Source organism: Eucyclogobius newberryi, unplaced genomic scaffold (assembly GCF_026437365.1).
Source record: "Eucyclogobius newberryi isolate DKJ021-1_F unplaced genomic scaffold, fEucNew1.0.hap1 SCAF_38, whole genome shotgun sequence".
Classification (NCBI taxonomy): domain Eukaryota; kingdom Metazoa; phylum Chordata; class Actinopteri; order Gobiiformes; family Gobiidae; genus Eucyclogobius; species Eucyclogobius newberryi.
Window position 1 is genome coordinate 71,254 of NW_027316034.1, and position 24,641 is coordinate 95,894.

Sequence of the window (24,641 nt, forward strand, 5' to 3'; positions counted from 1 at the left end):
CAAACTCAGGCTAACGCAAACTCCGACTCAGGCTAACGCAAACTCCGACTCAGGCTAACGCAAACTCCGACTCAGGCTAACGCAAGCTTCGACTCAGGCTAACGCAAGCTTCGACTCAGGCTAACGCAAACTCCGACTCAGGCTAACGCAAACTCCGACTCAGGCTAACGCAAACTCCGACTCAGGCTAACGCAAACTCCGACTCAGGCTAACGCAAACTCCGACTCAGGCTAACTCCGACTCAGGCTAACTCCGACTCAGCCTGAGTTAGCCTGAGTCGGAGTTAGCCTGAGTCGGAGTTAGCCTAACGCAAACTCCGACTCAGGCTAACGCAAACTCCGACTCAGGCTTTCGCAAACTCCGACTCAGGCTAACGCAAACGCCGACGCAGGCTAACGCAAACTCCGACTCAGGCTAACGCAAACTCCGACTCAGGCTAACGCAAACTCCGACTCAGGCTAACGCAAACTCCGACTCAGGCTAACGCAAACTCCGACTCAGGCTAACGCAAGCTCCGACTCAGGCTAACTCCGACTCAGGCTAACTCCGACTCAGGCTAACTCCGACTCAGGCTAACGCAAGCTCCGACTCAGGCTAACGCAAGCTCCGACTCAGGCTAACGCAAGCTCCGACTCAGGCTAACGCAAGCTCCGACTCAGGCTAACGCAAGCTCCGACTCAGGCTAACGCAAGCTCCGACTCAGGCTAACGCAAGCTCCGACTCAGGCTAACGCAAGCTCCGACTCAGGCTAACTCTGACTCAGGCTAACTCTGACTCAGGCTAACTCTGACTCAGGCTAACTCTGACTCAGGTAAGCTCCGACTCAGGCTAACGCAAGCTCCGACTCAGGCTAACGCAAGCTCCGACTCAGGCTAACGCAAGCTCCGACTCAGGCTAACGCAAGCTCCGACTCAGGCTAACGCAAACTCAGGCTAACGCAAACTCAGGCTAACGCAAACTCAGGCTAACGCAAACTCAGGCTAACGCAAACTCCGACTCAGGCTAACGCAAACTCCGACTCAGGCTAACGCAAGCTCCGACTCAGGCTAACGCAAACCCCCGACTCAGGCTAACGCAAACTCCGACTCAGGCTAACGCAAACTCCGACTCAGGCTAACGCAAACTCCGACTGAGGCTAACGCAAACTCCGACTCAGGCTAACGCAAACTCCGACTCAGGCTAACGCAAACTCTGACTCAGGCTAACTCTGACTCAGGCTAACTCTGACTCAGGCTAACTCTGACTCAGGTAAGCTCCGACTCAGGCTAACGCAAACTCCGACTCAGGCTAACGCAAACTCCGACTCAGGCTAACGCAAACTCCGACTCAGGCTAACTCCGACTCAGGCTAACTCCGACTCAGGCTAACTCCGACTCAGGCTAACTCAGGCTAACGCAAACTCCGACTCAGGCTAACGCAAACTCCGACTCAGGCTAACGCAAACTCCGACTCAGGCTAACGCAAACGCCGACGCAGGCTAACGCAAACTCCGACTCAGGCTAACGCAAACTCCGACTCAGGCTAACGCAAACTCCGACTCAGGCTAACGCAAACTCCGACTCAGGCTAACGCAAACTCCGACTCAGGCTAACGCAAACTCCGACTCAGGCTAACGCAAACTCCGACTCAGGCTAACGCAAACTCCGACTCAGGCTAACGCAAGCTCCGACTCAGGCTAACTCCGACTCAGGCTAACTCCGACTCAGGCTAACTCCGACTCAGGCTAACTCCGACTCAGGCTAACGCAAACTCCGACTCAGGCTAAGGCTAACGCAAACTCCGACTCAGGCGACTCAGGCTAACGCAAACTCCGACTCAGGCGACTCAGGCTAACGCAAACTCCGACTCAGGCGACTCAGGCTAACGCAAACTCCGACTCAGGCTAACGCAAACTCCGACTCAGGCTAACGCAAACTCCGACTCAGGCTAACGCAAACTCCGACTCAGGCTAACGCAAACTCCGACTCAGGCTAACGCAAACTCCGACTCAGGCTAACGCAAACTCCGACTCAGGCTAACGCAAGCTCCGACTCAGGCTAACGCAAGCTCCGACTCAGGCTAACGCAAGCTCCGACTCAGGCTAACTCCGACTCAGGCTAACTCCGACTCAGGCTAACGCAAACTCCGACTCAGGCTAAGGCTAACGCAAACTCCGACTCAGGCGACTCAGGCTAACGCAAACTCCGACTCAGGCGACTCAGGCTAACGCAAACTCCGACTCAGGCTAACGCAAACTCCGACTCAGGCTAACGCAAACTCCGATTCAGGCTAACGCAAACTCCGACTCAGGCTAACTCCGACTCAGGCTAACGCAAGCTCCGACTCAGGCTAACGCAAGCTCCGACTCAGGCTAACGCAAGCTCCGACTCAGGCTAACGCAAGCTCCGACTCAGGCTAACGCAAGCTCCGACTCAGGCTAACGCAAGCTCCGACTCAGGCTAACGCAAGCTCCGACTCAGGCTAACGCAAACTCTGACTCAGGCTAACTCTGACTCAGGCTAACTCTGACTCAGGCTAACGCAAGCTCCGACTCAGGCTAACGCAAGCTCCGACTCAGGCTAACGCAAGCTCCGACTCAGGCTAACGCAAGCTCCGACTCAGGCTAACACAAGCTCCGACTCAGGCTAACGCAAGCTCCGACTCAGGCTAACGCAAACTCAGGCTAACGCAAACTGAGGCTAACGCAAACTCCGACTCAGGCTAACGCAAACTCCGACTCAGGCTAACGCAAACTCCGACTCAGGCTAACGCAAGCTTCGACTCAGGCTAACGCAAACTCCGACTCAGGCTAACGCAAACTCCGACTCAGGCTAACGCAAACTCCGACTCAGGCTAACTCTGACTCAGGTAAGCTCCGACTCAGGCTAACGCAAGCTCCGACTCAGGCTAACGCAAGCTCCGACTCAGGCTAACGCAAGCTCCGACTCAGGCTAACGCAAGCTCCGACTCAGGCTAACGCAAGCTCCGACTCAGGCTAACTCAGGCTAACGCAAGCTCCGACTCAGGCTAACGCAAGCTCCGACTCAGGCTAACGCAAGCTCCGACTCAGGCTAACGCAAGCTCCGACTCAGGCTAACGCAAGCTCCGACTCAGGCTAACGCAAGCTCCGACTCAGGCTAACGCTAACGCAAACTCAGGCTAACGCAAACTCAGGCTAACGCAAACTCCGACTCAGGCTAACGCAAACTCCGACTCAGGCTAACGCAAGCTCCGACTCAGGCTAACGCAAGCTCCGACTCAGGCTAACGCAAGCTCCGACTCAGGCTAACGCAAGCTCCGACTCAGGCTAACGTAAGCTCCGACTCAGGCTAACGCAAGCTCCGACTCAGGCTAACGCAAGCTCCGACTCAGGCTAACGCAAGCTCCGACTCAGGCTAACGCAAGCTCCGACTCAGGCTAACGCAAGCTCCGACTCAGGCTAACGCAAGCTCCGACTCAGGCTAACGCAAGCTCCGACTCAGGCTAACGCAAGCTCCGACTCAGGCTAACTCCGGCTCCGACTCAGGCTAACGCAAGCTCCGACTCAGGCTAACGCAAGCTCCGACTCAGGCTAACGCAAGCTCCAACTTAGGCTAACTCTATCTCTAATTTAGGCTAACGCAAGCTCCGACTCAGGCTAACGCAAGCTCCGACTCAGGCTAACGCAAGCTCCGACTCAGGCTAACGCAAGCTCCGACTCAGGCTAACGCAAGCTCCGACTCAGGCTAACGCAAACGCCGACTCAGGCTAACGCAAACGCCGACTCAGGCTAACGCAAACTCCGACTCAGGCTAACGCAAACTCCGACTCAGGCTAACTCCGACTCAGGCTAACTCCGACTCAGGCTAACGCAAACTCCGAGTCAGGCTAACGCAAGCTCCGACTCAGGCTAACGCAAGCTCCGACTCAGGCTAACGCAAGCTCCGACTCAGGCTAACGCAAACTCCGACTCAGGCTAACGCAAACTCCGACTCAGGCTAACTCCGACTCAGGCTAACTCCGACTCAGGCTAACTCCGACTCAGGCTAACGCAAGCTCCGACTCAGGCTAACGCAAGCTCCGACTCAGGCTAACGCAAGCTCCGACTCAGGCTGACGCAAGCTCCGACTCAGGCTGACGCAAGCTCCGACTCAGGCTGACGCAAGCTCCGACTCAGGCTAACGCAAGCTCCGACTCAGGCTAACGCAAGCTCCGACTCAGGCTAACGCAAGCTCCGACCCAGGCTAACTCCGGCTCCGACTCAGGCTAACTCCGGCTCCGACTCAGGCTAACTCCGGCTCCGACTCAGGCTAACTCCGGCTCCGACTCAGGCTAACGCAAGCTCCGACTCAGGCTAACGCAAGCTCCGACTCAGGCTAACGCAAGCTCCGACTCAGGCTAACGCAAGCTCCGACTCAGGCTAACGCAAGCTCCGACTCAGGCTAACGCAAACACAGGCTAACGCAATCACAGGCTAACGCAAACTCCGACTCAGGCTAACGCAAACTCCGACTCAAGCTAACTCTGACTCAGGCTAACGCAAGCTCCGACTCAGGCTAACGCAAGCTCCGACTCAGGCTAACGCAAGCTCCGACTCAGGCTAACGCAAGCTCCGACTCAGGCTAACGCAAGCTCCGACTCAGGCTAACGCAAGCTCCGACTCAGGCTAACGCAAGCTCCGACTCAGGCTCACGCAAGCTCCGACTCAGGCTAACGCAAGCTCCGACTCAGGCTAACGCAAACACAGGCTAACGCAAACTCCGACTCAGGCTAACGCAAACTCCGACTCAGGCTAACGCAAACTCCGACTCAAGCTAACTCTAGCTCCGACTCAGGCTAACGCAAGCTCCGACTCAGGCTAACGCAAGCTCCGACTCAGGCTAACGCAAGCTCCGACTCAGGCTAACGCAAGCTCCGACTCAGGCTAACGCAAGCTCCGACTCAGGCTAACGCAAGCTCCGACTCAGGCTAACGCAAGCTCCGACTCAGGCTAACGCAAACTCAGGCTAACGCAAACTCCGACTCAGGCTAACGCAAACTCCGACTCAGGCTAACGCAAACTCCGACTCAGGCTAACGCAAACTCCGACTCAGGCTAACGCAAACTCCGACTCAGGCTAACGCAAGCTCCGACTCAGGCTAACGCAAGCTTCGACTCAGGCTAACGCAAACTCCGACTCAGGCTAACGCAAACTCCGACTCAGGCTAACGCAAACTCCGACTCAGGCTAACGCAAACTCCGACTCAGGCTAACGCAAACTCCGACTCAGGCTAACGCAAACTCCGACTCAGGCTAACTCCGACTCAGGCTTACTCCGACTCAGGCTAACGCAAACTCCGACTCAGGCTAACGCAAACTCCGACTCAGGCTAACGCAAACTCCGACTCAGGCTAACGCAAACTCCGACTCAGGCTAACGCAAACTCCGACTCAGGCTAACGCAAACTCCGACTCAGGCTAACGCAAACACCGACTCAGGCTAACGCAAACTCCGACTCAGGCTAACGCAAACTCCGACTCAGGCTAACGCAAACTCCGACTCAGGCTAACGCAAACTCCGACTCAGGCTAACGCAAACTCCGACTCAGGCTAACGCAAACTCCGACTCAGGCTAACGCAAGCTCCGACTCAGGCTAACTCCGACTCAGGCTAACTCCGACTCCGACTCAGGCTAACGCAAACTCCGACTCAGGCTAAGGCTAACGCAAACTCCGACTCAGGCGACTCAGGCTAACGCAAACTCCGACTCAGGCTAACGCAAACTCCGACTCAGGCTAACGCAAACTCCGACTCAGGCTAACGCAAGCTCCGACTCAGGCTAACGCAAGCTCCGACTCAGGCTAACGCAAACTCCGACTCAGGCTAACGCAAACTCCGACTCAGGCTAACGCAAACTCCGACTCAGGCTAACGCAAACTCCGACTCAGGCTAACGCAAGCTCCGACTCAGGCTAACTCCGACTCAGGCTAACGCAAACTCCGACTCAGGCTAACGCAAACTCCGACTCAGGCTAAGGCTAACGCAAACTCCGACTCAGGCGACTCAGGCTAACGCAAACTCCGACTCAGGCGACTCAGGCTAACGCAAACTCCGACTCAGGCTAACGCAAACTCCGACTCAGGCTAACGCAAACTCCGATTCAGGCTAACGCAAACTCCGACTCAGGCCAACGCAAACTCCGACTCAGGCTAACGCAAACTCCGACTCAGGCTAACTCCGACTCAGGCTAACGCAAACTCCGACTCAGGCTAACGCAAGCTCCGACTCAGGCTAACGCAAGCTCCGACTCAGGCTAACGCAAGCTCCGACTCAGGCTAACGCAAGCTCCGACTCAGGCTAACGCAAGCTCCGACTCAGGCTAACGCAAGCTCCGACTCAGGCTAACGCAAGCTCCGACTCAGGCTAACGCAAGCTCCGACTCAGGTTAACGCAAGCTCCGACTCAGGCTAACGCAAGCTCCGACTCAGGCTAACGCAAGCTCCGACTCAGGCTAACGCAAGCTCCGACTCAGGCTAACGCAAGCTCCGACTCAGGCTAACGCAAGCTCCGACTCAGGCTAACGCAAGCTCCGACTCAGGCTAACGCAAGCTCCGACTCAGGCTAACTCTATCTCTAATTTAGGCTGACTCGATCTCTAATTTAGGCTGACTCAATCTCTAACCCGTAATAGTTTTGTTGTAGTGGTGAAATATTATGAATGATGAAATTGCTCAACAATGTTATTAAATGAGAACTACTGAGCTCACTCTCTCTGATACGGGTTATATTGATTGTCTTTATGATTGTTCTTGTTATATTGATTGTCTTTATGATTGTTCTTGTTATATTGATTGTCTTTATGATTGTTCTTGTTATATTGATTGTCTTTATGATTGTTCTTGTTGTTGTGGAGATGATTATACTTAAAATAACTAATCCTACATTTTCTAACGGTGTTCTTGATGTCGTAGGTTGTGACTCCAGACGACATTCGCCAGTTTTTTGAGCAGCAGCAAAGTCGGAAGAGACGCCGCGCTAACGGTCAGCTGTACAGCGCCTGACCTGTGACCTCTGACCCCGCCCTGACGCCTCGTCTCTGTTTACTTCCTGTTAGGTCAAAAGGAATTGACACTTTTTAAATAAATGTAATAAAAGTCTGTGTTTGAGTGAATGTCTTTTTGTCACAGTTTGTGTCTTTTCTGGCGTCAGAACTTAAATATTCTATTATTAGATAACAAAGGTTTAAAGTTCAGATCTGGGTTAAAATAGGTCAAAGTTTGGGTGTAGGTTAAAGTTGAGATCAGACTCCCAAGAAGCTGCTATGGCAACACGACTGGGACAAAAATTGTTTCATATTATTGTACGTGAATCTTTGAAGAAACTGAACATATAATACATTTAAACTCACCATTGAAAAGCGGCTCCCGATCTCAATGTTCAAAAACAAACATTTTTCAAAGGGTCAAACTCAGTGGCGGCTGGTGGTACAAATTATAGGGGGCTATTTGACATGACCGTGTTTTTGTTTTTTTTAAATGTCCAAAATTGAAATTTTTAACATTGACTGTAAGGATACATATCTTAAATACACATTTACAACTGAATTAAGTAAACACACTTTATTTCCATTCCAAAAGAGCAAATCCAAAATCTCAGTGATACTGTCACTTATAGTGCAGAGTAGCAATTATTACATTAAGAGGAAATAAAAACAAAAATCACAAAAAGTGGCATTAGTTACCCTGAACTGCATGTGTAACATATTACATTTTTATATTTAATCATCAAATACATTATTGCTGTTTGGAAAGTTGTCATTTATGGCTTTCTTTCATGGGTTTTCAAATAACAAAGCATATTTTTATCAATAGAAGTTAAGCGATACTTAATGCTTAGCGTTAGCCTTATGCAAGTAATAAACTAAAATTTGTTGTCATGGTAACGGAGCACGGAGTTTGACAGACACATGTGGCTCGGATTGAGACGAAATCAGCCGCTTTCAACGTGAATAAATCCAGCAAACAGTTGAGCAGCTCATTTTGAGTCGTTTTGGACGTACCTTTTGTAACAGACTCTGTAGATGCAGTTTTAAGACGTAAACACGGCGTGTGGCACTTCCTGTAGGCGCGTGTGGCACTTCCTGTAGACGCGCGCACATGTCTGTGTCTCTAGCGTAAAAAGCGTAGCTCCATGACGTAACTAGTACGTTCAAAAGGGCTCTTTCTGGAGCGCCCCATAGTCGCTATTTTCCTCTGGAGAAAACCATAGTGACGTAATCACTTTTGATTGTGATTTGATTGGCTAAAAATCCCCATTGGGAACGTAGAAAAGTGACGCAGGCTGCGCAGCAGAACACGCGATCTATATCTATTTATGGATATATATATGGATATATATTATTATTTTACACATTTACACTAATAAGAATATAAGATATTTCTGAATAAATTATATTGTTTTTAGACACAAATAAATTGACGTAGTTGGCAGATTGACAGGGGGGGGCGGCGCCCCAGCGCCCTTAATGGACCAGCCAATGCTGGTCAAACCGGTGATTTGGGGTCAGTGGCTCATCCAAGGAGGGCGCCCCCTGGTGTGTCATTGAGGAAGGTGTTTCCTTACACTGCTTTATATGTTCAAAGAAATGTGAACAGCGGGGAGGACTCCCCTGGAGCCACTGATCCTGTGCAGCGTAGGGCATCTTCTTGCTCGTCTATGGAGGGCTCTCTCAGTGAGGAGCAGGGCGGGGGGGTTGCAGATGTCGGGGATGTGAGTTCAGAGTGTAAGGTGTTCATAAAGCTCGCGCAGGATAATGCGTCCTTTAAGGGGTGGGATCCGATGGCGTTGACAAGGAGCCTGACTGTAGCTGTGGGAGTGGTCAAGCATGCGAGTGTCCTTAGGGATGGCTCGCTGCTGGTTGTGTGCAAGGACGTGGCTCAGCAAAGGAAGGCGATTGAAGCTAAGTGTCTGGGTGGGAAGGACATTCTTGTGTCTGATGCTGTAAGAGGCACGGTCAGGGGAGTTATAGTAGGCGTCCCTACGACGACATCTGTGGATGACATAAAGGAGAATTTGACTGGAGCTAAGGTGGTGGATGCTAGGCGGTTGAAGATGACCCGGGATGGGGTAAGGTGTGACAGCCTGTCGATAATGATTAGATTTGAAGGTGGGATCCTGCCTCGTGTGGTGTGCGTTGGGTACATGCGCTATGGCGTACGCCCATATGTTCTGCCGCCCCTGCGTTGCTTCAAGTGCCAGCGCTTTGGGCATATTGCAGCGGTCTGTAGAGGGAAGCAGAAGTGTGGTAAATGTGCAGGAGACCACGAGTATGGGAAGTGTGACGACGGAGCAAAACTCAAGTGCTGTAACTGTGGGGGAGAGCATAGCTCTGCCTACGGGGGATGCGTGTTCAGCAAGAGGGCTGCGGAGGTGCAAAAAGTTAGAGCCTCTCAAGGCATATCCTACGCGGATGCGGTCAAGAAGGTGTCTGGTAGTCAGGTGACGGTGGATGCAGTGGGGGCTGCCAGTGCTGCTGGTGTCCTAGGCGACAGGGGAGGGGGCAGCGTTGCCCGCAGCCAGGGGGAGGTCCCCACTGGGATGCCCGTGAGTGTGGCTTCCACGGGCAGAGGCCCTGTGGGTGCGGAGGATGTACTGGTTGTGAAGAGGAAAGATTTCTTCCTCTTTATAGTGGAAGTGATTAACTGTACTGGGCAAACCAAGAAGAGATCCGAAAAGACTAAGATCATCGCTAAGGCTGCAGGGAAGTACTTTGGAGCTGGGGGCCCCGAGTGGACGGAGATAGAGGATGCGCTGCGGGAGGGCGCCCTGCCCCATTCTGGCAGTGGGAGTGGGGGGGCTCCCGATGCGCCGTCAGGTTCCGGGGGCTCATAATGGCGGTGGTTGTCTTGCAATGGAATGCGCGTAGTCTTCGTGCTAATGGCCAGGAATTTAAGCATTTTGTCTCTACCTTGTTGAACAAGCCTCACGTTATGTGCGTGCAGGAGACTTGGTTACGACCTAGGTGGGGTTTTGGGATACAAGGGTATGTGTGTGTTAGGAATGATAGGGAGCAGGGTAGAGGCGGAGGTGTGGCTGTGTTTGTCCGAGATGACCTAAATTACGTTGTTGTCAGTGTGAGTAAAGCGCCGGAGGCCCTAGCGGTGAGGGTCTGGCTGGGTGGTGAAGCTGTTACTGTGGTTAACCTTTATAATCCGTGTGGTGAGTTAACGCTAGAGTCCTTACATAGTATCGGTAAGGATGTTCGGGGAAAGGCCGTGTGGTGTGGGGATTTTAATGCGCATAGCGCTTTGTGGGGCGGTAGTGGTACCGATAGGTATGGGCAGGTGGTAGAGGGTTTTATCAATCAAAGGGAGTTGGTTTGTCTGAATGATGGGGGTGGGACCCGCTATGATATGGGGACCGGTGCGGAAAGTGCAATAGATCTTACACTTGTGTCCAAGGAGTTAGCTGGTGTTTGTAGTTGGGAGGTTCTTGGTAATCTTTCTTTTGGTAGCGATCACTATCTAGTCCGCACCGTGATTGGCTTTGGGAGCTGTGTGGTCAGGGGGACGAGGATCCAGAGGTGGCAGTTGGCAAGGGCGAACTGGGGGGCTTTCCTGAGGAAAGCTGATGATGGTTCTAGGGTTCTGCAGGAAGGAGGATTGACTCAGGTGGATGATCTCAATAGTGCAATTGTCTCGCTCATCACGCAGTCAGCGGTAGGCACGATTCCTAAGAGTGGTGGTAGTGGACATAGGAAGCGGGTGCCGTGGTGGACTGAAGCATGTGGTCATGCTGTTAGGGCGAGAAATGCGGCGTTTCGCCGGCTAAGGGTTGCCCACACTGAGGGTGCCCTCATTGACTACAAGAGGGCCCGCGCTGTTGTGCGGAAAACTGTGAGAACGGCCAAGAGTGCCTATTGGAGGGGGTATTGTTCCAAAATTGGGAGAGAAACGTGTCTCGGGGATGTTTGGGGGATGATTAAGCGGATGCATGGGGTTGAGCGCCGTCGTGGGACCCCGGTCCTAATACTGAATGGTGTTGAAGCAGTCAGCGACGTTGACAAAGCTGAACTGTTGGCCAGCACCTTTGTGTCGGTGCACAGCTCTGACAATCTCTCACCTGCGGAAAGGCACTACAGGGAGAGTACTTTGGCCCAGAATTCTGAGCTGATTGGGCACCAGCCTTCGACTCAAGATGACCTTGACCTTCCGTTTAGTTTGTTTGAGCTAAGGAGAGCACTTTCTAAGGCGAAACAGACAGCCCCGGGGAAAGATGAGGTGTGCTATGACATGCTCTCTCATTTGACTGATGACACGCTTGGGCTAGTCCTGGGTCTTTTCAACCGTGTTTGGGATTCAGGTTGTGTTCCATCTGCGTGGAAACAGTCTACGGTGGTGCCGGTTCTGAAGCCGGGTAGGCCAGCGTCTGACCCTTCAAGTTATAGGCCGATTGCCTTGACGTCGCAGCTCGGGAAAACGATGGAGTGCATGGTTACTGAGCGGTTGGATTACTTCTTGGAGAGTCAGGGTTTGCTTCCCGCGCACCAGAGTGGTTTCCGTAGGGGCAGGAACACCATGGATTCCGTGTTGTGTTTGGAATCTGATATCCAGCTGGCCAGGGCTCAGAAAGAAAAGGTTATTGCGGTGCTCTTTGATGTGGAGAAGGCGTACGATATGGTTTGGAAGGATGGGCTCCTCATTAAGCTGCGGAAGTGTGGTGTGAAGGGTAAACTGTTTAACTGGGTCCGGAGCTTTCTGTCTGGCCGGCGTATCTAAACCAGAGTGGGCGCTGCTTACTCTGGGGTCTATGGGGTGGAGAATGGGATCCCGCAGGGGAGTGTGTGTAGCCCTATCTTGTTCAATGTTATGATTAAGGACATCTTTGACGACGTGGATGGGTCTGTTGGGAGGAGCCTTTATGCTGACGATGGCGCTCTATGGGTGAGAGGGAGGAATCTCCGGTTTTACGAGGCGAAACTGCAAAGGGCAATACAGCAGGTGGAGCAGTGGACCCTGAAGTGGGGGTTTAAACTGTCCGTACGGAAGTCTCAAGTGATCTGTTTCTTCAATGGACATAGGGACGTCTCCCTTCGACTGCATGGGCAGGTGCTCGAACAGGTCAGGGAGGTGAGGTTCTTGGGGGTCACCTTTGACGAGAGGCTTAGTTGGCGTCGGCACATTGATGAGGTCAGTGGTAAATGCAAAAGGGTGAATAACTTGCTTCGTTGTCTATCCGGCCAGGACTGGGGGGCCAGCAGAAGGTATTTATCGGGCCGTCATGAGGGTGGCTATTGATTATGGCTGTATAGCCTACATGTCTGCGGCTGAGACTAACTTAAAGAAGCTTGATGTGGAGCAAGCCCAGGCCTTGCGCATCTGCTGTAGGGCTTTTAGGACCTCCCCTGTCTCGGCGCTGCAGGTTGAGTTGGGGGAATTGCCGTTACGGCTCCGGAGGCTAGAACTTCTGTTGGCTTACTGGGTGAATATGCAAGGTCATACAAGCTCGCACCCGGTGAGGGACTTTCTCAGGGTTGATGGGGGGCAGAGTGAGGCTGGCGGTATGATTTTCAGCCAGGTAGGAAATGCGAAGGCGCGGCTTGCGGGGGTTGGTGATCTGCGTGTGAGCCCGTCGGTGGCTTTGTCTGCTATAGCTCCGTGGAAGTTTGTCCCGGCTCCTGTTGATGTTAGCTTGCATGGCAAGCTTAGAGGAGTCGCTGGGAGGGCACCGCAGTTTGCCGTTCAAGCGCTCATCGATAAGCACTCAGGTGATGTGTTTATTTATACCGACGGGTCTAGGGATCCTGAGAGTGGGCGTACTGGCGCCGCTTATTTTGTGCCTGACCTGGGGCTAGCGGTCAAGAAGAGGTTGACAGATCGCCTTTCTGTTTTCACGTCGGAACTTATAGCGATACGGTTGGCGTTGGAATGGGCGGAATCTGCTTTGCAGTGTTGCGGCATTGTGGTGGCCTCTGACAGCCTTTCTGCATTGCAAAGCATTAAATCTGGGAAATCGGATTGCAGACAGGATGTGTTGAATGGCATCTTCTGTCTGATGCTCTCCCTGTCCAGGAAGGATGTGAGGGTTTCCTTCATTTGGGTTCCTGCGCATGTGGGGGTGGATGGTAACGAAATGGCTGATGCACTGGCTAAACGTTCCCTTCGGCGGCCATCAATTGATGTGGCGGTTGAGTTAAGCAAATCTGAAATCAAGCCTGTTATCAAGAGTCATGTGGTCGGCCTTTGGCAGGAATTTTGGAGCCACTGTGTTACTGGACGGCATCTCTATCACATACAGGGTAGTGTGGGTCCTTGCGGGTCTATGGGCAGGAACGCGTGGGAGGAAAGGGCCTTCGCCCGCATGAGGATTGGCCATACTGGACTCAATTGGTCACTGAGTAGGATAGGCAAACATCCGACCGGTCTGTGTGGTCACTGTCGGGTGCCAGAGACTGTCGAGCATGTGCTGATTTGCTGTGAGGCTTATGATAGGGAAAGGGCCGGGTTGGCCTTGTGGTTTCGGAATAATGGGCGGGAGTTCAATCTGCGGAACGTTCTGGCGATCCAGTCACAGGGTTTGTGTCAGGCTGTGGTTGCTTACTTATGTAGCACAGGGCTGGGTAAACGTTTATAGAGGTGGGGGGTGTTGGAGACTGAGCCGAGGATGAGGAGCAAGAGGATGTTCTAACGCGCTTGGACTTCATGGGCCTAGAAACGCCAAAGTGATGGAAGAAGGACTTCTAAAGGATAAAACGACAAAGACGTCCCATGACCTCATGGGCTTTGTAAAACAACAAAGACGTCCCATGATCTCATGGGCTTTGTACTTCCAAAGCACCGAACGTCAAAGAGGGCGAGGAAGGTGAAGAAGAGTCTCCCTGGAATAAAGCCGGTTGGTCTCTGACACAACAACTATTCTAGTCACAAAAACACATCATGACCTCATGGGCTTTGTAACGCCAAAGCGATGGGAGGAGTACTTTTACGGACTACGACAGAGTCTGAGGACTACGAAACGTCTGAGGAATAAAGTCTGGCGGTAATGCAACACTCGGATGCCAACCGCCATAAAACAACAACAACAACAACAACAACAAAACATCATCTTCATACGTCATAAGGCGCTGGTACAGCTAGCAGCCCGGTGTAAACGCTCTCTCTTTTTTCTCACACTTATTGTGCTTTATCTCCTATATTTTGTAAATATAGTTAGTATATTTTTTCTATTTTACTGTACGATAGGGACACGCGCTGGAATCGTTTTAATTCAACTGTTTTTGACTTTTTTCGGCTGGATTTGAGCGTTTTTCGTCGTGTTGTTGTGACGTGAGCTAGCTCCGAGCGAGCCCACCAGCCCCGCCCGCGCCCTCCGGCCGCCGCTAAAGTACGGCATGCCGCCGGTACACGTTTATATACACGTTTATATGAAAGAGGAACTTCACGAACGATCGGGACACGCACTGGAATCGCTTTAAATTAACTTGTTTTGACTTTATTCGGCTGGATTGAGTGTTTTCGTCGCGTCGTTGCGATGTGTCTTGGCTCTGAGTCCCCCGGCTCCGGCCCCGCCCCCCGGCCGGCGCCGTACCGCGTTTACACAAAGGAGGAACTCATGAAACTGCGGAGAACAGTCGTCTTACCCGGAGATCGTCACGTCATCCCGGCGGACATCCCAAGGAAAACGCAACGAAGCAGACGGGCTGGACGTAAACTCTGAGAGAAGAGAGGCGGAAACAGGAAGTTGGTTCCCGCCGTAGTCATGGGTAACGTGAGGTCCCTTCAAAATAAAATGACGGAAATAGCGAGCCTCATGTGGTCCCAGAGGATTTATAGGGACAGCAGCGTCTTGATTTTCACAGAGACCTGGTTAACAGCAGAAATGCCAGACTGTATGTGAACATGAGCTGGTCCAAACCCAAACACTGCACAGTGAGGGAGCAGCTATGTAACAGGGATATTGAACTATTGGCTATTGGCATGAGGCCATATTATCTGCCCCGGGAGTTCTCACATGTGATTTTGATCGCAGTCTATGTGGCCCCGTCTGCCAATGCTGAAAATGCTTGTGAAGCACTGCTCTCCTGCACTTCTAGGCTGCAAACACAGCACCCACAGGCTTTCTTCCTCATCTCTGGTGACTTTAACCACGCTTCTCCCTCTTCTGTTCTACCAACATACACCCAGTATGTTACCTGCCCCACCAGAGACAATAGAACATTGGACTTGTTTTTTGCCAACACCAAGGAGGCGTATTCCTCTTCCTCCCTCCCTCCCCTGGGCAGCTCGGACCACAACCTTGTACATCTGAGGCCTGTGTATGAACCCATCGTGCGCAGGCAGCCTGTGGTGTCCCATGAGGTGAGGATGTGGTCTGCTGAGAGCGAGGAGGCTCTGAGGGACTGCTTCAGCACCACTGTCTGGACTGAGCTTTATGACCCACATGGGGAGGACATCAACACCATCACAGAGTGCATCACGGACTACATCAACTTCTGTTTTGAGAACATTGTTCCCTCCCGGACGTTGCAGTGTTTTCCAAACAACAAGCCATGGATTAACAGTGAACTGAAGGCTCTGCTGAAGGAGAAGAAGAGAGCCTTCAGGTCAGGGAACAAGGAGGAGCTGAGGACTGTGCAGAGGGAGCTGAGGAGGAAGATCAGGCAGGCTGAGGCCGGCTACAAGAGGAGGATGGAGGAGCAGCTGCAGCAAAAGAACATTCAGGGAGTGTGGAGGAGCCTGAAAACCATCTCGGGCTTCAAAATCCCCCCTGCCCAGACAGAGGGGGATCTACAGTGGTGAATGATTTAAATGCTCACTTCTTGAGGTTTGATCGGTCACCCGCCCCTCCCCCTGCACAGCTACATGCTCCCTCTTCCACAGCTTGACAATGCCCTGCATCTGTTCCTCTTCGCTTATCTGCCCCGGACCATCAGCTCCCCACTTCGCCTGGACTCACCCATCCCCCCAGCACACGGTCCCCCTGCCAACCACTGACTAAGGCAGCAGGACCTGACAGCATCAGCCCCAGGCTCCTTAAGTCCTGCAGATGAACTGTGTGGAGTTATGGAGCATGTCTTCAACATGAGCCTGAAGCTGAGAGTGGTACCACAGGTCTGGAAGACCTCCTGTCTGGTACCTGTGCCTAAGACACCGCGCCCCAAAGACCTCAACAGCTTCAGGCCAGTGGCTCTCACGTCCCACCTGATGAAGACACTGGAGCGGTTAGTCCTGGACCACCTCCGCTCCACCGTGAGCTCAGCCATGGACCCGCTGCAGTTTGCATATCGGCCTGGCATCGGAGTGGAGGACGCCGTCATCTCCCTGCTGCACCGCTCTCTCTCTCACCTGGAAAAGCCTGGCAGCTCTGTGAGGATCCTGTTCTTCGATCTTTCCAGCGCCTTCAACACCATCCAGCCGCTGCTCCTGAGGGACAAGCTGGAGACGGCTGGTGTGGAGTATGACCTGCAGAGTGGATCCTGGACTACCTCACAGACCGACCCCAGTTTGTGAGAGCTCGGAACTGTGTGTCTGACACTCGGACCTGCAGTGTGGGGGCGCCCCAGGGCACTGTCCTCGCGCCCTTTCTCTTCACCCTTTACACTGCAGACTTCAGACATGACACGGACAGCTGTGTCCTGCAGAAGTTCTCTGATGACTCTGCCATCATCGGACTCATCACGGACGACAATGACGCGGAGTACAGAGGACTGGCGCAGGACTTTGTGAACTGGTGTCAGCGGAACCACCTCCTCATCAACGCGGGAAAGACCAAGGAGATGGTGGTGGATTTCCGCAGACGCCACCCCACTGCCCCCTTACCAGTGAACATCCAGGGACGGGACATTGAGAGAGTGGACTCATACAAGTACCTGGGTGTTCATCTGAACCACAAACTGGACTGGACTCATAACACAGACGCACTGTACAGGAAGAGCCAGAGTCGGCTCTACCTCCTGAGGAGACTCCGGTCTTTTGGAGTGACAGGGCCGCTCCTGAAGACCTTCTACGACTCTGTGGTGGCATCAGCTCCTGTAGGTGTGGCCTGCTGGAGCAGCAGCATCACAGAGAGGGAGAGGAAGAGGCTGGACAGAGTCATCAAGAAGTCCAGCTCCATCCTGGGCTGTGCTCTGGACTCGGTGCAGGAGGTGGGGGACAGAAGGGTCCTGGCTAGATTCACATCTATGCTGGACCATGAGTCTCACCCCCTGCAGGACACTCTGTCCCCTGCAGGACACTCTGTCCCCTGCATGACAGAGCTCTGGAGAGCAGCTTCAGTGAGAGACTGATCCACCCTCGCTGTGTGAAGGAAAGGTTTCGCAGGTCTTTCCTTCCTGCTGCTGTCAGACTTTATAACAAACACTGTTAGTACTGAACACTCGCAATACTGACCTAACCATGTGCAATTCTGTCATATGTGCAATTGCTGTTGGAATTCATGTGCAATTCATGTGCAATTACTGTGAAATTCATGTGCAATCTATCTGCTGTCGTGACACATATTCATGTGCAATTACTGTCGTGATCACATGCAATGGTATTTATGTATTTATTTATTTGTCTATGGGAGTTTTTATTTATTTATAAGAGATCTTCTACTGAAAGTGTTTTTCAGACTTCCTATAAGTGATCTGTTCTTCTGTATCTACCTCTGTATCTTCCTGCGTTGCACCAATGAAATTTCCCCATGTGGGACAATAAAGGAATATCTTATCAAAACAAGATAAACTTCTCTTTCTCATTTGTTTTTAACATATTTAGTTTTTTGTCCTGATTAGAAATGCATTGATATAATTCAGCTATGATTCCCCTTGAAAACCCTTGATAAAAGTAAAAAAATAAAAATCAGATGGTTATATTTTGTTGTTCTCCTTATTTGTAAGGGAGTGTCTACAGAGCCGCGGCGCGTGGCCGAAACTGCTAGGCTTTTTTGTGCCGCGGTTCCTGAAACTGCTGGGCTATTTGACCGCGCCGCGGCTCTGTAGCCACGGCCTATTTGTAAATACCTAAAAAATAAAAAGCCTGAAGATTCTTTCAACATTACAAAGCTTTTATTTTTTTAATCAGGATTTTTTTACTTTTAACTAAAAAAAAACACGAAGAACTGAAAACTGTCCTTTGCTGTTGCTGCTGCTGCTGCTGCTGCTGTTGCTGTTGCTGTTGCTGTTGCTGTTGCTGCTGCTGCTGCTGCTGCTGGTGTTGGTGTTGCTGTTGCTGCTGCTGCTGCTGCTGCTGCTTGTTGTGTTACTTTTAATGGTGGTTGGCAGCCGACTGAAAATGTGCATTTACCCCCTAACCCTACTGTAGTTGTACATCTCCAAAGTATTTGTTTTACGCTGTAGCGTACAAAAAGGAGAGAGAGAACGAGAGAGAGAACGAGAGAGAGCCTTCAGAGGAGCCGATGAAGAGGAGGAGCCCTGCCTGTGTGACCACGCCCCCTTTTGTCGCCATGGAGCCATGTGACAGACAGGTGTCTCAGGTGCTCAGGTTTCATTCACAGCCATGGAAGGTAAGTGTAAGCAGCCTAAAGCCTGGTTTAAGTCCAGCTTCAGATCAGGTTTAATACAGGTTTATACAGCTTGTTTATTTTAACTGATAGGTCTAGTTTAAACCTGAAAAAAGTACATGTTTAGACCTGGTTTAGACCTGGTTTAGACCTGCTTTAGACCTGGTTCAGACCTGGTTCAGACCTGGTTTAGACCTGGTTCAGACCTGGTTCAGACCTGGTTTATACCTGGTTTATACCTGGTTTAGACCTGGTTTATACCTGGTTCAGACCTGGTTTAGACCTGGTTTAGACCTGGTTCAGACCTGGTTCAGACCTGGTTTATACCTGGTTTATACCTGGTTTAGACCTGGTTTATACCTGGTTCAGACCTGGTTTAGACCTGGTTCAGACCTGGTTTAGACCTGGTTCAGACCTGGTTTAGACCTGGTTTAGACCTGGTTAAAACCTGGTTTAAGATTAGATAAAATAAGATATTCCTTTATTGTCCACACATGGGGAAATTTCGTTGTTACAATGCAGTAGATCCAGAGGAAAAGAACAGATAATGTATAGGAAGTTTAAAAACCCTAATAGAAGAACTCTTATAAACAAAACTCTCATAAAAAAAAAAAAATCCTAGACAAAACCTGTCATTCCTTAATAAGGAATGGAGGGGAAGATAAATGAAGATAAAATATTATAAAAACAGCTAGCGTAAGACAAAATAATACTGATAATAATGGTAAACTAAACATTTTCTAAAACTCTATTTACAGTATTTCAGTATTGCACATGGGTATGACAGTGTTGCACATGGATATGAGTTAGTATTGCACATGGGTATGATAGTATTGCACATGAATATGAGTTAGTATTGCACATGGCAATGATAGTATTGCATATTGGTGTGTCAGTATTGTATATGGGTATGACAGTATTGCATATGGGTATGACAGTGTTGCACATGGATATGTCAGTATTGCACATGGGTATGACAGTATTGTACATGGGTATGACAGTATTGCACATGGGTATGTCAGTGTTGCACATTGATATGACAGTATTGTACATGGGTATGACAGGATTGCACATGGGTATGACAGTGTTGCACATGGGTATGTCAGTATTGCACATGGGTATGTCAGTATTGCACATGGGTATGACAGTGTTGCACATGGGTATGACAGTATTGCACATGGGTATGACAGTGTTGCACATGGGTATGACAGTATTGTACACGGTTATGACAGTATTGCACATGGGTATGACAGTATTGCACATGGGTATGTCAGTATTGCACATGGGTATTAGAGTATTAAACATGGATGTGACAGTGTTGCACATGGGTATGACAGTATTGCACATGGGTATGACAGTATTGCACATGGGTATGACAGTGTTGCACATGGGTATGATAGTATTGCACATGGGTATGACAGTGTTGCACATGGGTATGACAGTATTGCACATGAATATGAGTTAGTATTGCACATGGCTATGACAGTATTGCACATGGGTATGACAGTGTTGTACATGGGTATGACAGTATTGCACATGAATATGAGTTAGTATTGCACATGGCTATGACAGTATTGCACATGGGTATGTCAGTATTGCGCATGGGTATGACAGTGTTGCATATGGATGAGTTAGTATTGCACATGGGTATGATAGTATTGCACATGAATATGAGTTAGTATTGCACATGGCTATGACAGTATTGCACATGGGTATGTCAGTATTGCACATGGGTATGACAGTGTTGCACATGGATATGAGTTAGTATTGCACATGGGTATGACAGTGTTGCACATGGGTATGACAGTATTGCACATGAATATGAGTTAGTATTGCACATGGCTATGAAAGTATTGCACATGGGTATGTCCGTATTGCACATGGGTATGACAGTGTTGCACATGGATATGAGTTAGTATTGCACATGGGTATGATAGTATTGCACATGAATATGAGTTAGTTTTGCACATGGCGATGATAGTATTGCACATTGGTATGTCAGTGTTGTACATGGGTATGTCAGTATTGCACAAGGTTATGACAGTATTGCACATGGGTATGACAGTGTTGCACATGGGTGTGTCAGTATTGCACATGGGTATGACAGTTTTGCACATGGATATGTCAGTATTGCACATGGGTATGTCAGTATTTCACATGGGTATGACAGTGTTGCACATTGGTATGACAGTGTTGCACATGGGTATGACAGTATTGCACATGGGTATAACAGTATTGCGCATGGGTGTGACAGTGTTGCACATGGGTATGACAGTATTGCACATGGGTATGACAGTATTGCGCATGGGTATGACAGTGTTGCACATGGGTATGACAGTATTGCACATGGGTACGTCAGTATTGCACATGGTAGACACTATTAAACATGGATGTGACAGTGTTGCACATGGGTATGTCAGTGTTGCACATGGGTATGACAGTATTGCACATGGTATGACAGTATTTTACATGGGTATGACAGTATTAAACATGGATATGACAGTGTTGCCCATGGGTATGTCAGTGTTGCACATGGGTATGTCAGTGTTGCACATGGGTATGACAGTATTGCACATGGGTACGACAGTATTGCACATGGGTATGACAGTGTTGCACATGGGTATGTCAGTATTGCACATGGGTATGACAGTGTTGCACACGGGTATGTCAGTATTGCACATGGCTATGACAGTGTTGCAAATTGGTATGACAGTGTTGCACATGGGTAAGACAGTATTGCACATGGGTATGACAGTATTGCGCATGGGTATGACAGTGTTGCACATGGGTATGACAGTATTGCACATGGGTATGACAGTATTAAACATGGATATGACAGTGTTGCACATGGGTATGTCAGTGTTGCACATGGGTATGACAGTATTGCACATGGGTATGACAGTATTGCACATGGGTATGATAGTATTAAACATGGATATAACAGTGTTGCCTATGGGTATGTCAGTGTTGCCCATGGGTATGTCAGTGTTGCACATGGGTATTTCAGTGTTGCACATGGGTATGACAGTGTTGCACATGGGTATGACAGTGTTGCACATGGGTATGACAGTATTGCACATGGGTATGACAGTATTGCACATGGGTATGACAGTGTTGCACATGGGTATGTCAGTATTGCACATGGGTATGACGGTATTGTACATGGGTATGGCGGTATTGCACATGGGTATGTCAGTGTTGCACATGGATATGACAGTATTGTACATGGGTATGACAGGGTTGCACATGGGTATGACAGTGTTGCACATGGGTATGTCAGTTTTGCACATGGGTATGGCAGTATTGCACATGGGTATGACAGTGTTGCACATGGATATGTCAGTATTGCACATGGGTATGACAGTATTGTACATGGGTATGACAGTATTGCACATGGGTATGTCAGTGTTGCACATGGATATGACAGTATTGTACATGGGTATGACAGGATTGCACATGGGTATGACAGTGTTGCACATGGGTATGTCAGTATTGCACATGGGTATGACAGTATTGCACATGGGTATGACAGTGTTGCACATGTATATGTCAGTATTGCATATGGGTATGACAGTATTGTACATGGGTATGACAGTATTGCACATGGGTATGTCAGTGTTGCACATGGATATGACAGTATTGTACATGGGTATGACAGGATTGCACATGGGTATGACAGTATTGCACATGGATATGTCAGTATTGCACATGGGTATGTCAGTATTGCACATGGGTATGACAGTGTTGCACATAGGTATGACAGTGTTGCACATGGGTATGACAGTATTGCACATGGGTATGACAGTATTGCACATTGGTATGACAGTATTGCACATGGGTATGACAGTGTTGCACATTGGTATGACAGTATTGTACATGGGTAAGACAGTATTGCACATGGGTATGACAGTATTGCACATGGGTATATCAGTATTGCACATGGGTATGACAATACTGCACATGGGTAAGACAGTATTGCACATGGGTATGACAGTATTAAACATGGATATGACAGTGTTGCACATGGGTATGTCAGTGTTGCACATGGGTATGTCAGTGTTGCACATGGGTATGTAAGTGTTGCACATGGGTATGACAGTATTTATATGGGTATGACAGTATTGCACATGGGTATGACAGTGTTGTACATGGGTATGTCAGTATTGCACAAGGTTATGACAGTATTGCACATGGGTATGACAGTGTTGCACATGGGTGTGTCAGTATTGCACATGGGTATGACAGTTTTGCACATGGATATGTCAGTATTGCACATGGGTATGTCAGTATTTCACATGGGTATGACAGTGTTGCACATTGGTATGACAGTGTTGCACATGGGTATGACAGTATTGCACATGGGTATAACAGTATTGCGCATGGGTGTGACAGTGTTGCACAAGGGTATGACAGTATTGCACATGGGTATGACAGTATTACGCATGGGTATGACAGTGTTGCACATGGGTATGACAGTATTGCACATGGGTACGTCAGTATTGCACATGGTAGACACTATTAAACATGGATGTGACAGTGTTGCACATGGGTATGTCAGTGTTGCACATGGGTATGACAGTATTGCACATGGTATGACAGTATTTTACATGGGTATGACAGTATTAAACATGGATATGACAGTGTTGCCCATGGGTATGTCAGGATTGCACATGGGTATGACAGTGTTGCACATGGGTATGTCAGTATTGCACATGGGTATGACAGTATTGCACATGGGTATGACAGTGTTGCACATGTATATGTCAGTATTGCATATGGGTATGACAGTGTTGCACATTGGTACGTCAGTGTTGCACATGGGTATGTCAGTGTTGCACATGGGTATGACAGTATTAGACATGGGTATGACAGTATTAAACATGGATATGACAGTGTTGCACATGGGTATGTCAGTGTTGCACATGGGTATGACAGTGTTGCACATGGGTATGACAGTGTTGCACATGGGTATGACAGTATTGCACATGGGTATGACAGTATTGCACATGGGTATGTCATTATTGCACATGGGTATGACAGTATTGCACATGGGTATGACAGTGTTGCACATGGGTATGACAGTATTGCACATGGGTATGACAGTGTTGCACATGGGTATGACAGTATTGCACATGGGTATGTCAGTATTGTACATGGGTATGACAGTATTAAACATGGATATGACAGTGTTGCACATGGGTATGACAGTATTGTACATGGGTATGACAGTATTGCACATGGGTATGACAGTATTGCACATGGGTATGACAGTATTGCATAAGGGTATGACAGTGTTGCACATGGGTATGTCAGTATTACACATGGGTATGATAGTATTGCACATGGGATTGACAGTGTTGCACATGGGTATGACAGTATTGTACATGGGTATGACAGTATTGCACATGGGTATGACAGTGTTGCACATGGGTATGACAGTATTGCACATGGCTATGTCAGTGTTGCACATGGGTATGACAGTGTTGCAAATGGGTATGACAGTGTTGCACATGGGTATGATAGTATTGAACATGGGTATGACAGTATTGCACATGGGTATGACAGTGTTGCAAATGGGTATGACAGTGTTGCAAATGGGTATGTCAGTATTGCACATGGGTATGACAGTATTGCACATGGGTATGATAGTGTTGCACATTGGTATGACAGTATTGCACATGGGTATGACAGTGTTGCACATGGGTATGACAGTATTGTAGATGGGTATGACAGTATTGCACATGGGTAAATCAGTATTGTACATGGGTATGACAGTATTAAACATGGATATGACAGTGTTGCACATTGGTATGTCAGTATTGCACATGGGTATGACAGTATTGCACATAGGTATGACAGTATTGCACATGGGTATGACAGTATTAAACATGGATATGACAGTGTTGCACATGGGTATGACAGTGTTGCACATGGGTATGACAGTATTGTACATGGGTATGACAGTATTGCACATGGGTATGACAGTATTGCACATGGGTATGACAGTGTTGCACATGGGTATGACAGTATTGTACATGGGTATGACAGTATTGTACATGGGTATGACAGTATTGCACATGGGTATGACAATGTTGCACATGGGTATGACAGTATTGTACATGGGTATGACAGTATTACACATGGGTATGACAGTATTGCACATGGGTGTGTCAGTATTGCACATGGGTATGACAGTATTAAACA

General features: G+C 49.4%; 1 protein-coding gene across 1 annotated transcript in view; it reads left to right on the forward strand.

Moving 5' to 3' along the window:
- LOC140376664 (putative E3 ubiquitin-protein ligase UBR7) overlaps positions 1-7,095 on the forward strand; it is a 45,540-nt gene extending 38,445 nt beyond the window's left edge. The window contains exon 13 of the mRNA XM_072462142.1: positions 6,908-7,095. Within this exon, the coding sequence (XP_072318243.1) occupies positions 6,908-6,997 (90 nt within the window). The 3' untranslated portion in view covers positions 6,998-7,095. The remainder of the gene's footprint in view (positions 1-6,907) is intronic.
- Positions 7,096-24,641: the final 17,546 nt, after the last annotated feature.